The sequence below is a fragment of the Molothrus ater genome, chromosome 7, assembly GCF_012460135.2.
Source record: "Molothrus ater isolate BHLD 08-10-18 breed brown headed cowbird chromosome 7, BPBGC_Mater_1.1, whole genome shotgun sequence".
NCBI classification, from domain to species: Eukaryota; Metazoa; Chordata; class Aves; order Passeriformes; family Icteridae; genus Molothrus; species Molothrus ater.
Window position 1 is genome coordinate 12,214,909 of NC_050484.2, and position 11,714 is coordinate 12,226,622.

The window sequence follows — 11,714 nt, forward strand, 5'->3', positions numbered from 1 at the left end:
TGCTGTGGTAGTGGTACCTCAAGACAGGAACTTCAGTATTCCAGCTGTGGCTTATGGGAAGGTTCCCAGTGCCTGGGGAGACCAAAGAAAGCTTATTGCATACATTTTATGTGGACTTATACATACGAGTATAGTTAATTAATAAGTGATGAGTTTGGCAAGATTAGTTTTATGTGCAGCCATCTTCCTGATTTTACTTTGGTCTCACCTGAACTTCTGGTGGCATTTTTCAAACTGCAGCACTTGTGTTAGTTAGGTGTTGCTGAAGTTTGTGTCACTGTTAGAAATTAAGTTTTGGATTAATTCACTCAGAAGTTTTCAAGTTCTATGTAACTTTTTGGATATGGCTACAGTTTGGCATGGTTTTGTTTTCCTGAAATATGCTAAGGTGTGTAATTGCACAGGTGTGTAATTGCACAGGTGTATATAAAACCAAATTGTATTGATGTAAGCTAGGATTTTTAAGGGAATGGTGAAAAGCATTCAAATGATTTAAATCTGAATTCCTGTCCCCAAGCCACAGCCTCTAATTCATCTGGGCACATGAGAAATGTTCACCCCCGCTGCTGTTGCACTTCAGTAGGATTTGGGTGCCAGGGTCCCTCTGCAAATGCTGGCAGTGATTCTCACTCTGCTCTGCCTGCTTGCAAAGGGCCAAGAGTCTCTCTGTCTCCCTGCCTGTCAGGTCCCTCCTGCCTGCAGTGCAGCAAGAACCTTGGTCTAATTTAGGAGCCCCCTGCTCCAGGTGCTGTTGTACGAGGTCAATCTTGGTGCCAGGGTTTTGCAGCACAGGCAGCCTGGAGCTGCAGCTCTTAGGAGGGAAGGCAAACACTTGCCAGGGGTGGAAGCAGAAGCACACCTGCCCTGGTGCAGCATGCAGCCATGTCCTCAGTGTGGGGCAAACACTGATATCCTTTTGTACCAGTACACAGTGGTCTGCTGTGCTGGTGCTGCCTGGGGGCTGCACCCTGATGCCAGAAGTGATGTCTGTTCCTGCACTCCTGACAGGCAGTAAGGCACAGTCTTGTGCTGCTGCAAGCCACCTTATGGTCCCCAGCACCTCCTCACTCAAGCAGTTTGTTATCAGGGGTCACTGCTAATTTGAGCAGGGCCTGAGCCAGCACAGCCTCCAGCTGGGGTGACTGGCAGGCTGCCCACCAGCACCGGGATCACCTGCACTGGGCCCCCACTGCTCCCTTCCTGGGAGCTGGAGACTTGTCAGCAGTGCAGACAAAACCAGCATTTGCTGCTTCAAGCAAGAAGGGTCGAGGGCCAAGGGGTGGTGTGCTGATCCTGTGACAAGAGGGGCAGGAGGTTCCTGCCCTGCTTTGGTGCCGGCAAAGCCAAGAGCGAGATCAGTGCTCTCCGGCTTTGTCCCTGCCCAAAGCCTGGACTGAAAAGCTCTTTGCAAAAGTCTGCTGAGTCCTCTAACAAGGGCAAGGGCAATAGCCAGTCTTTACAAAGGAAACTCACTTAGTCCTTTTCTAAAGTCTTTTAAAAGTCATGGTATCCTGCACAAAAACAATTTGTCCAGGTAAACAGTGTACGCTGACAGTCAGCAGTGAAAGAACCAAATACAGAAATATTTATCACCTTTTTACTTTCTGCTTCTACCAGGAACCACTGCATCCCAGCTGAAAATTCGTCAGTGAGTGGAAGGTATGTCTGTGAGGACATGTATTGCCAGTTCATGCCTGAATCCTCTGGGCTGGAGCCAGGAGCAAGGGTTAGATGTACTCCCAGACAGACCTGTCTAGCATGGTGGAGCTTCATGGACACTTCTGCACGTGGATAAAAGGTAAAGTGATTTTTAATAATTTAAGAGTTTTTTAACTGCAAGAGCATTTTCATAGGGCCAGGAAACACTTCCTTTTTTGTCTGCAGGGTTTAACACAGTAAATTTTGTGCAGACACACCTTCTGTTTATGTGCTGGATGCAGTGCACTCTCATCCTTTACTGAAGAGATGAGTAACAAACCTATCAACTGCACTTGCACTTACCCCTTTAATCCTGCTCTGGTTGTTCTGCTACATATTCATAAAAAACAAAAAAGGAAACAGAAGCACAGAGCAAGCCAACAGATGTCTACCTGGCTCTTAATTGGATTTTATGTGTCCCCAGTGTAGCAAATACAGCATTATTTACAGCCAGGCTCTAAGAATTAGATACATCTGGAGGAGTGGCAAAACCTGAACCAGGCTACAAGAGTTGATAGATTAACTGAAATGAAGAGCTGCCCCATTTTCCCCTTCTTATCTTCTCCCTTTCCACTTATGTACCCATTCCCCATTGTGTGTCAAATCAAACTAAGATGTTGCCCAAGAGAATGCTTATAAAAATGAAAAATGCCAACAAAAAAAGACAATTCCTGCTCTTATGGAGCTTCATCAGCATTTTCTAATTGTATAGCAATGATGATAATAAAAAGGCTGCCCTCTTCTCTCAGCTATAATTTGGATAATCAACTGACAGCCATAATGAAACTGTCTGTGATTGCTTTCTGCTGGGCTGCTAGTTCACAGAAACTCATTGTTGAGGAGAATTAAAAGTTATGACTCCTGCTACAATGATATGCCACTGTCTTCCAAAGGAACATGTGACTTATAATTTTCTTCTGTATAGCTCTATTACAGGGAAAACTTACAGTGTAAAGAGGTATAGGGATGTGAGATTTATTTTTTCCTTTTTTAAAAAAATGTTAACAGTGAAAGCTGACATTGCCAAGTAATATGCATGCCTAGTCTGGGTAGATGTGGATTTCAGAGGTGGTCGTGAGGTCTCTCGCCTTTAAATGACTGATGGCTTTGGTCATCAGCAGTCAGTGCTCTGCCTGTGAGTACATCAGCCACTGGCCTCAGAGCAATAAGCAAGCCAGGTTTTACTTCTGGGAGGAAGGCAGAAGCTAAGTCGTGATTTGAGTATTTGCTTTGTGGCTCTGGGTGCAGTTGGGGGTATTTTGGGTGCTGGTGTTCCCCAGCACCAGGCCTTGAATGCAAGGTGTCTGTATCTGTGATGTGCTGTGGGTATGTCTTGACTAGTAGATCCAGGGCTGGATGAAAGTGCTCTGGTCTAAAATGCCCTTCCATCCACATCCACTGAGGTGGAGTGAGTAGCTCCTGTGCAAGGCCTTCTGCCTTGGGCAGAATAAGGGTCCGCCACAGCAGCTGCAGTCTGGATCCCCGAATCTGGCTTCTGAAGCAGGTCTGTTCCCCTGTGTGCCCTGAACATGCCGTGGGCTTCAGGGCTTTCAGGGAAGCGCTTGAAAATGGGGCTGGCAATTTCGGTGTTTACGAATGCATGGACTGGAGGATTGGAATTCCTGGCAACTGAGCGTGACCACCTCGGTGGCTCTGGCAGGAGCCCGCGGTCCCAGGGCGCTGGGCAGAGCCCTCTGCCCCGGCGCGGTCTCGTCGTCGGTTCGCGCTACGCTGCAGCGCCTGCCACCCGCCTGGGCGGGAAGAAAAGGGCTGGCGGAGCGGCTGGCGACCGGAATCCGGGGCAGGAATGTGGTAGCGCAGCTGCCTGCACTCGGGCAGGGGCGGCTTTCCTTCCCGCCGAGGCTCAGCGTTCCGGGAGTCAGGAGCGCTGCCCGCCGGGCAGCCTGGGCACGGGCAGCGCCGGTAGATGCTGCAGCGCCCCTTGTACCCGGCTGATGTGCCATGGCCGGAGCAAGGCAAAGCCGGTCAGGACCCCTTCACGTCTTCCTTTACCCTACCCAGGGTTTCCCCCGTTCGTCCCAGTCCCGTTACGGCGGGCGAGGCCCCGGCCCCTTCCCGCGAAGAGGCGCTGAAGGGCCCGAGGAGGAAGGGGAAAAGCGGCAGCAGCGCCGCAGGCACCGTCTGCCCTTTGCCTCCGGCCGCTTGGCTCTTCGCGCCGAGCCGGGGAAGCCGGGCCGGGCCGTCGCGGCGCTGGGGGGGCGGAGGGTCCCGGGTCCTCGGAGGAGCCCGGCGGGCAAGAGGGGAAGGCGATGCACGGATGCGGAGCAGTCGTGGTTTGGCAGCACCGTCATCTTCTCACTTGGCCTCCTGCCCCCGGGCCGCCGCGGGACTCCGAGTGCCGGCGCACGGGGACCCGGTGGGACGCGTCCAGCAGCGGGGCCGGGGCAGCGCGGCGTTCCGCCCAGCGGGACTCGGTGCCCGGCGCGGGGGCGGCCGCGGGGAGCCCCGGCGGGGCGGAGCCAGCGGCGGGGGCGGTCCCGGGGCGGTCTCGGGGCGGGGCGCGGGCGCGGCGCGGAGCGGGGGCGCCCGCCCGCCCCAGAGCGCAGGTGGCGGCGGCGGCGGCGGTCGGGATCCCGCTCTCGCTCCCGGCGGGGCCCCGCTCCCGGCGCGGAGGCGGCAGGTGCCCAGGACATGCGGCGGCGGTAGGACGCGCGGCGGCGATGGGCGGCCGGGGGCTGCCGGTGCCGCTGCTGCTGCTGGGGCTGCCGCTGCTGCTGGGGCTGCCGGCGGCGGGGCGCGCCGCCTCCAAGGCGCTGGTGTGCCAGGAGATCACGGTGCCGATGTGCAAGGGCATCGGCTACAACCTCACCTACATGCCCAACCAGTTCAACCACGACACGCAGGACGAGGCTGGGCTGGAGGTGCACCAGTTCTGGCCGCTGGTGGAGATCCAGTGCTCCCCGGACCTGCGCTTCTTCCTCTGCAGCATGTACACCCCCATCTGCCTGTCCGACTACACGAAGCCGCTGCCCCCCTGTCGCTCCGTCTGCGAGCGGGCCAAGGCCGGCTGCTCGCCCATCATGCAGCAGTACGGCTTTGCCTGGCCCGAGAGGATGAGCTGTGACAGCCTGCCGGTGCTGGGAGACTCCGAGGTGCTTTGCATGGGATACAACCACACGGAAGCCACCACCCTGCCGCCCTTCTTCGGGAAGCCCACGCGCCCTGCCAAGGACATGGCCAAAAACCTGACGCCACTCGATGGGCAGCGCCTCTCAGGGCTGGACTGTGGTCAGACTTGCAAGTGCAAAGCGCCCCTGATCCCCATCTCCAAGGAGTCCCATCCGCTGTACAACCGCATCAGGACCGGGAAGGTACTCAACTGTGCCATCCCCTGCTACCAGCCCTACTTTACCCAGGATGAGAAGACCTTCGCTACCTTCTGGATCGGCCTCTGGTCCATCCTCTGCTTCCTCTCCACCTCGACCACCGTGGCCACCTTCCTCATTGACATGGAGCGCTTCAAGTACCCTGAGCGCCCCATCATCTTCCTCTCTGCCTGCTACCTCTTCGTCTCCCTGGGCTACATTGTGCGGCTGGTGGCAGGACACGCCAATGTGGCTTGCAACCCGGAGCACCACCACATCCATTACGAGACCACAGGCCCTGCTCTCTGCACTGTGGTTTTCCTTCTCCTCTACTTCTTTGGCATGGCCAGCTCCATCTGGTGGGTCATCCTGTCCCTCACCTGGTTCCTGGCTGCTGGCATGAAGTGGGGCAACGAGGCCATTGCCAGCTACTCGCAGTACTTCCACCTGGCTGCCTGGCTCATCCCCAGTGCCAAATCCATTGCTGTACTGGCACTGAGCTCTGTTGACGGTGACCCGGTGGCTGGGGTTTGCTATGTGGGCAACCAGAGCCTGGAGAATCTGCGGGGCTTTGTGCTGGCACCACTAGTGGTTTATCTCTTCACCGGCAGCCTCTTCCTGCTGGCTGGCTTCATCTCGCTCTTTCGCATCCGCAGCGTGATCAAGCAGGGCGGCACCAAAACCGACAAGCTGGAGAAGCTGATGATCCGCATCGGCATCTTCACCGTGCTCTACACCGTGCCTGCCACCATCGTCATCGCCTGCTACATCTACGAGCAGCACAACCGGGAGGCCTGGGAGCAGGCACAGAACTGCTCCTGCCCGGGGGACCCTCACCGCCCCAAGCCTGACTATGCTGTCTTCATGCTCAAGTACTTCATGTGCCTTGTGGTGGGGATCACCTCCGGCGTTTGGATCTGGTCTGGCAAGACGCTGGAGTCCTGGAGGCGCTTCAGCACGCGCTGCTGCCGGGCCAGGAAGCCTGCGGGCACCTCGGGGTACGGTGAGGCCAGCCCGGCGCTGGTGGGCAGGACGGTACTGCCCAGCATGGCCTCCTACCACAAGCAGGTCCCGCTGTCCCATGTGTGACCAGAGGGAGCCTCGGTGACCCCAGCCACAGGGAGGAGAGGGTTGCGAAGACCCTGGGCCACAGAAGAGGGGATGACAGCTGGGCCACCCCTGGCATCTTCAGCCCCACCATGGTGGTGCTGCCTGGGACCATGGGCACAGAGCAGCTGCAGCCCCAGGCAGGGCAGGAGGAGGTGCTGCCAGTTATGTGGGGGCAGAAGGACGGGGTGGTCTGGAGCCTGGCACTGCCATGTATGCCCCATTTGGGGTCCCACATCCTGGCTGGGGTCCTGGGATGCTGCTGCCTGTGGGCCAATCAGGTGGCAGTAGGCCCTCAAGCACTGATTTGTGTCCCACAACGAGCCTCTGGGCAGGTCTTGCTGGTGCCAGGGTGAAAGGCAGAGCTGTAGCATGCGGGGCAGATGGTGGCCCCCAGCCCCAGGTGGCACTGCCACTGGGCTCCTCACTAAAGCCTAGAGAGTGGGTCAGGGAGAGCTGGCAGGGGGTGCTGCTTCCCTGGGTGCCCTGGGCAGAGCAGGAGACTGCCCTCAGTGCCCCCAGAGCCCCCAGGCACACCACATATTGAGGAGGGGACGCCTGGGGGCCCTGGTGTGAGGCAGCCGCTGGCCCTGCTCAGGCAGCAGGATGCTGAGTAGGAGGGGAGGAGCTGTGTGGGCCGGGGGCTTCATGGGTGGTGGCAGTGCAGGAGGAAGGGGCCGTGGAGAGGATCTGCCACAGGGACAGGGTCCCTGCTGTCTGCAGGGCAGGCAGGGACCAGGTGATCCCCTGCGGTCCCTTCTGCCCTGGGCAAGCACAGCCAGCTCCCTTCAGTCAGGGCTCAGACCGGGCAGGAGCTGGGCTCAGCTGGGTGGCACTGACTCCCTGCTCTGCGATGGGCAGCCAGCTGCACTGCCCACGGAGCCGCTCAGCCGGGGGCTGCACCCTGGGGGTGTGAGGCTGCCGGCCCAGCACGGGGTTTGCAAGGAGCTCTGGCCCCGACAGCGGGGCTCTCCCGAGGGCCCTGTGCCCTGGAAGGGTCGGTGGTGCTCGCGCCCTCGCCTCTGCAGGGGGGTGAGTTCCCCGGTCCTCCTTGTCCTGTGTGGGTTACTTGGGGTGAGGGAGGCAGGCCCTGTGTCCTGCCTGCCAGCTGTGGCACCGCAGCTGAGCATGGCACAACCAACCCTAAAAGGGTGGTTGCACCCGTGCAGTGAGCAGTGACTGCACGGGGGTGTCCCAGCCAGGTGGCAGGCTGTCTCTCTAGAGCAGCAGCTGGGTTTTCCAGTCAGTCAGCTTCAATACTTGTTGCTGCTTTTCTCAAAGCTCTGTCTCTGCTAGAGTACCAGGTTTGAGAAGGAGCAGTTAATTTAGGAAAACTTAGCTAAGCACTCATACCTCTTTTCCTCCAACTTCCCAAGCCTTTTTCACTTCCCTGGATCAGACAGCAGCTGAGCACTGACAGAGCAGCACTGCCTGGTGTTAAGCAGTGGTGACAGCTGGGTTTTAGTTGTTAGAATAATGGTGGGGGGGCCCTGTTGTCAAAGTCCCTAAATGCAGACAGGGCAAGGGGCTCCAGGTGTGGCGCAGGATGAGGCTGGCTGCCTCTGGCCACTTGTGAAAGCACCTGGGTTTTAATTGTTTTTTCTGCCTGCCCTAAGCAGTGATGATGTATGAAACTACCCAGCCATTACAGGAGTCCTTTTTGCCCTCCTTCAAGCGTGGCACTGTGACCCAGCTGTTGAAGCACCAGAGAACAACCGCTGGCTTTGCTCCTGCAGGACTGCAAGGATCTGAGGTTGTTCTTAACACCTTTGGACCACTTCAGTCAAAAAGGTTTCCACCTCATTTTAAAACCAAAACCTGGGAAGTGAGGGAATTCTCAAGTGACCCATCACCGGATAAAGGTACTGCATGAGTGTCCCTGGGGACTCCTGGTTAGAGGAGACAGAGGTGCAAGGATGGAGGGCTCACCAGGGACTGTTCAGATGCACCCATCTGCACTCTTGCAATAGGGCTCACCCCCTCCAGCATGTTGGAGTGCTTTATTGTGGACAGAATTGCACCAATGTTGTGTTACACACTGTAAATAGTTGAATTATAGCCTAATTTGTACATAAAGAAGCCTTATGTAGTGACCTTTGATACAGGTTAGGGACAGGTGTGTTCTCAGCAGTGGGGCAGGTCAGACACAGAGACACTGTGGGTAGTCTCGTGCTGTAATCCAGGGCATTAAATGATTTCAACCTCCTCCAGTCCACACCTTGCTGGACTCTCTCTCTATAGTGCCTTTTGTAGATACAGCTAAACACACATCATGCAATACAATGAACAAAACCATGAACAAAACCATGTCAAAGGTGGTATTTTGCTGTTTTTGTTTTTTTTCCAAAGTGCAACTGACTGTGTAAAGAAATCCAAGATTAGCTACAAACCGTTGCCTATTGAAAAATGCGAGAGCATTTTCAGCTTTGATGTAATGGTAGGGTAATACAATCAACTCGTGTTTGAGCCTGGCTTCTCAGCAACAAGTGGCAGGAGGGGGGAAGGAGCCATTTCCGTGTGCCCTGTCTGCTGTAGCCAATTTACATGTTGGGTTTTGCCTCTTCCATTACCCATGCTGTTCAATGTTGCTTAAATAACTGTACTATATTATGTGAAAAGCTGAAGAAATTTTATTCAAAGAGAAGTATCAAGATTAGTTATTTATGAGGAGAAAAAAATACTGTGTGTTGTTTTCTTTACTTCTGCTTCTGTTAGAGTGTTTATTACCTTAAAAGCTTACCTGTTGGGGGAGGGGGAGGCGTGTGCTGGAGTGCCGAGCCGGGCTCTTATCGCTGGGGATCGTGGGGAACTGGTGAGGCAGCTGCACTGCGTGGCACAGGAATAGCACGTTCCATGTGCAGGAACCCCACGCAGCGCTGCCCCTGGCACGGAGGATGGCACACATCCATGCCCTCAGTGCCAGGCTCTGCCCTGAGCCGGGTTCTGTGCTCGGGGCTGTGCCCGTGACCGCGCTGACAGCGCCTTCCCTGACGGGCCAAGGTCACGCCTCGCTGCTAAAAGAGGGTTAACGATCAACTTTTATTGGCGTTCTGCAGTTTGCACAGTACTGTCCCTTGCCCTGTGCTGAGATCAGGCCCTGAAGAGGTGCTCTTTGGTACTCCTAAGGCCAAGCAGATGACAGCTCCTAGCCAAGCAGGATGCTGCACGCCGGCCCCTTTGAGTGGCTGTGCTTCCATCTGCGAGGAGCGCTTGGGGAGCGACAGCAAGGGGTTAAGGCTGGCTCCGTGGTGACTAATGGTGCAGGACTCTACTATCTAGTTAGGTGTGTAGGCAGACACCAGGTCCCACCAGATAGGATCTCTTACCTGGAAGCAGCATTCCAGCACCCAGTGATAAACCTGACAGTCCCACAGCCTGACTCACCTGATTCTGCAGGGATCTGCCCCCCATGCTCAAGTACAGGCAAAACACACTATTGGGACTGATCCTATCGTTTGACGGGCAGCAGTTTTGGGGTGTGGAGGGGACATGAACCGTTTCAGCATCAGGTTCTTCTCAAGGAGCTGTGGACGCTCACTGCCTGCTCCCAGACGTAACTCCAGCACCTTGCTGGCAGCCTTGTTGTCATTCTTGCCTGCAGGAAGCTGCTGTGTCCTCAGCTCCTCGGTAAACAGGAGTTTGGCAGCACTGCCATCCACCGCCTACCTCCAGCCACTGTTTCTGAGCAAGGGAAGGGCCTCTCCTGCAGGCAGTGTGTGAATCACCTGCAGGACTGTGTCCCCGTGAGCACACACGTGCTCTCTCACAGCTGGCCTAATGCTTGTGCTCCTGGGCTCTCCAGGTTCCACTTGGTCAACTTAAGCCACCCTTAAGTCACTTAAGTCACCGGCTTCCCTGGGGCTGAAGGGTGGAGATGCAGCACAAGTTCAGGCTGGGTGGCATGGGGAGTGACAGGGTGTGATGGCATGGGGACCATGTGGCTCTTCAAATAGGTTTTAATATTGAACAGAAGCCAAAGTGGTTATTTCACCTAGAAAATGCCTTGTCTGTGAAGGCAGCCTGAGACTTTCCTTATGCTAAGACAAACAGGCCCATGCTCTGCCATTTAAGTGCTCTTTTGCCAGTCCACTGGGGGGTGGGTGTTAGTAAGGGCACTACAGTCACTTTGGCAGCACCCTGTAACTCACTCTGTGCTGGCAAACAGCTTATTTGGTACAAGGATATTTTCCCAGGTAATGATGTGGAATACCAGTTCTGGGTCATAGTCCTGCAGTGCTGTGGGAAATCCCAGGACAGGCTGGGGGCTGCAGCCTGCCCAGTGCTGAGCTGTGAACAGAGCAGCTCACCCTGCCCTGAGCACTCCTGCCAACCTCCTGTGCAAGCTCTTGCTTCAATGGCTCTTCTGTCCAATTCTGCTTGCTCAGGGTATGCTTGACACATCTACTCTTATCCAGGAGCAGTGGTCTTGACATTTATTCCATCCTCAAGTGCCTGTCCTCTTAACTGCCAAACCCAAACTGAAGTAGTTCTCATAAAATTCCCTTGGAAACAAAATACACAGACCCTGTACACAAAGGGAAGGGTTAGGGTTGTAGCCCACTAACACCTCCACGGCCTCCTGCCCCTGCTAGTCTGGCTGGGCCATAACATAGCTATTGTCTCTGCAAACAGCATTTACTGCCAGATGGGGAGTGCTGCCCTGGAACTGAAAGCAGGCAGAGGTCACCTCAACATAGATTAAATATTATTCAGCTATTGGATTAAGAAAAACAAGGTATATTGATCCCATAGCCAGTTTCTCTTCCCTGGGAACAGAGACTGGTAACAGTCTCTGTAATTTCAGTATTCTGACCATGACTGTAATTTTTCTTTTGCCTCTTTGAGAAAAGTGTTGCCAGCATACAGAGTAGTGCAAATGGGAGGGTATTTCCCTTTCACAGTTCGTTGTCCAGCAGAACGACCTCTATACAATTCCCTCTGAAACATTATTACTGCCCAGCACTTCAAAAGGGAACTGTATGGTTTACTTTGTATTGTTTAGCTAAGAAATACACTAGTTTTGTTTTCCAGAATCTAACTCTTTTAGGGGTACCAGAATGGGAAACAGAATTGCTACTTTTTTCCTCTTAAACTGAGCTGGAGTTAGGCCTGCTTAGTATATGCTGAACAAATCAAAATCCCATTGATAATGTGCTTTGGGCTACAGTAAAACTAAAGCCACGTAATATTCAAAGCAAAATTAGGTTCATAGCAGCTGTCTCCTCCTGCAGGATATATTGCAGAAGCAGCCATCAGCTTGAGATGTCATTCACCTGCCACCCAGATCAGCAGGAAGAGTCTCCATCTCTTGGAGGGAGAAAGGGAAAAAAGGGAAATGAGTGGCCCCAGTCTCTGCTGGGCAGCTCCCAGTGAGTGGCTGCTTTTGGAGCAGCCCCACAGCAGAGTGCACCAGGCTGATCCCACACAGCTGAAGGCACCTGGCCGTGCTGAGGGAAGCAAAGCTCGTTAGCAATTAGGTCACAAGTCAATCCAGGAGCTGGTCACTTGTAGCTTCCAATTTAGTGCTCCTCAAGGGAGGACTTTAACACCATCAATCGCCTCCAGAGAGACTGGCCCTACTTA

The 11,714-nt window shown here is 54.8% G+C and overlaps 1 protein-coding gene across 1 annotated transcript; it reads left to right on the forward strand.

Annotated features, from left to right (window-relative positions):
• Nucleotides 1-4,379: 4,379 nt before the first annotated feature.
• FZD5 (frizzled class receptor 5) lies at nt 4,380-8,830 on the forward strand. The gene has a single exon (XM_036387245.2). It carries the CDS (start codon nt 4,380-4,382, stop codon nt 6,111-6,113), a length of 1,734 nt encoding a protein of 577 aa, XP_036243138.1. The 3' UTR covers nt 6,114-8,830.
• The last annotated feature ends 2,884 nt before the right edge of the window (nt 8,831-11,714 follow it).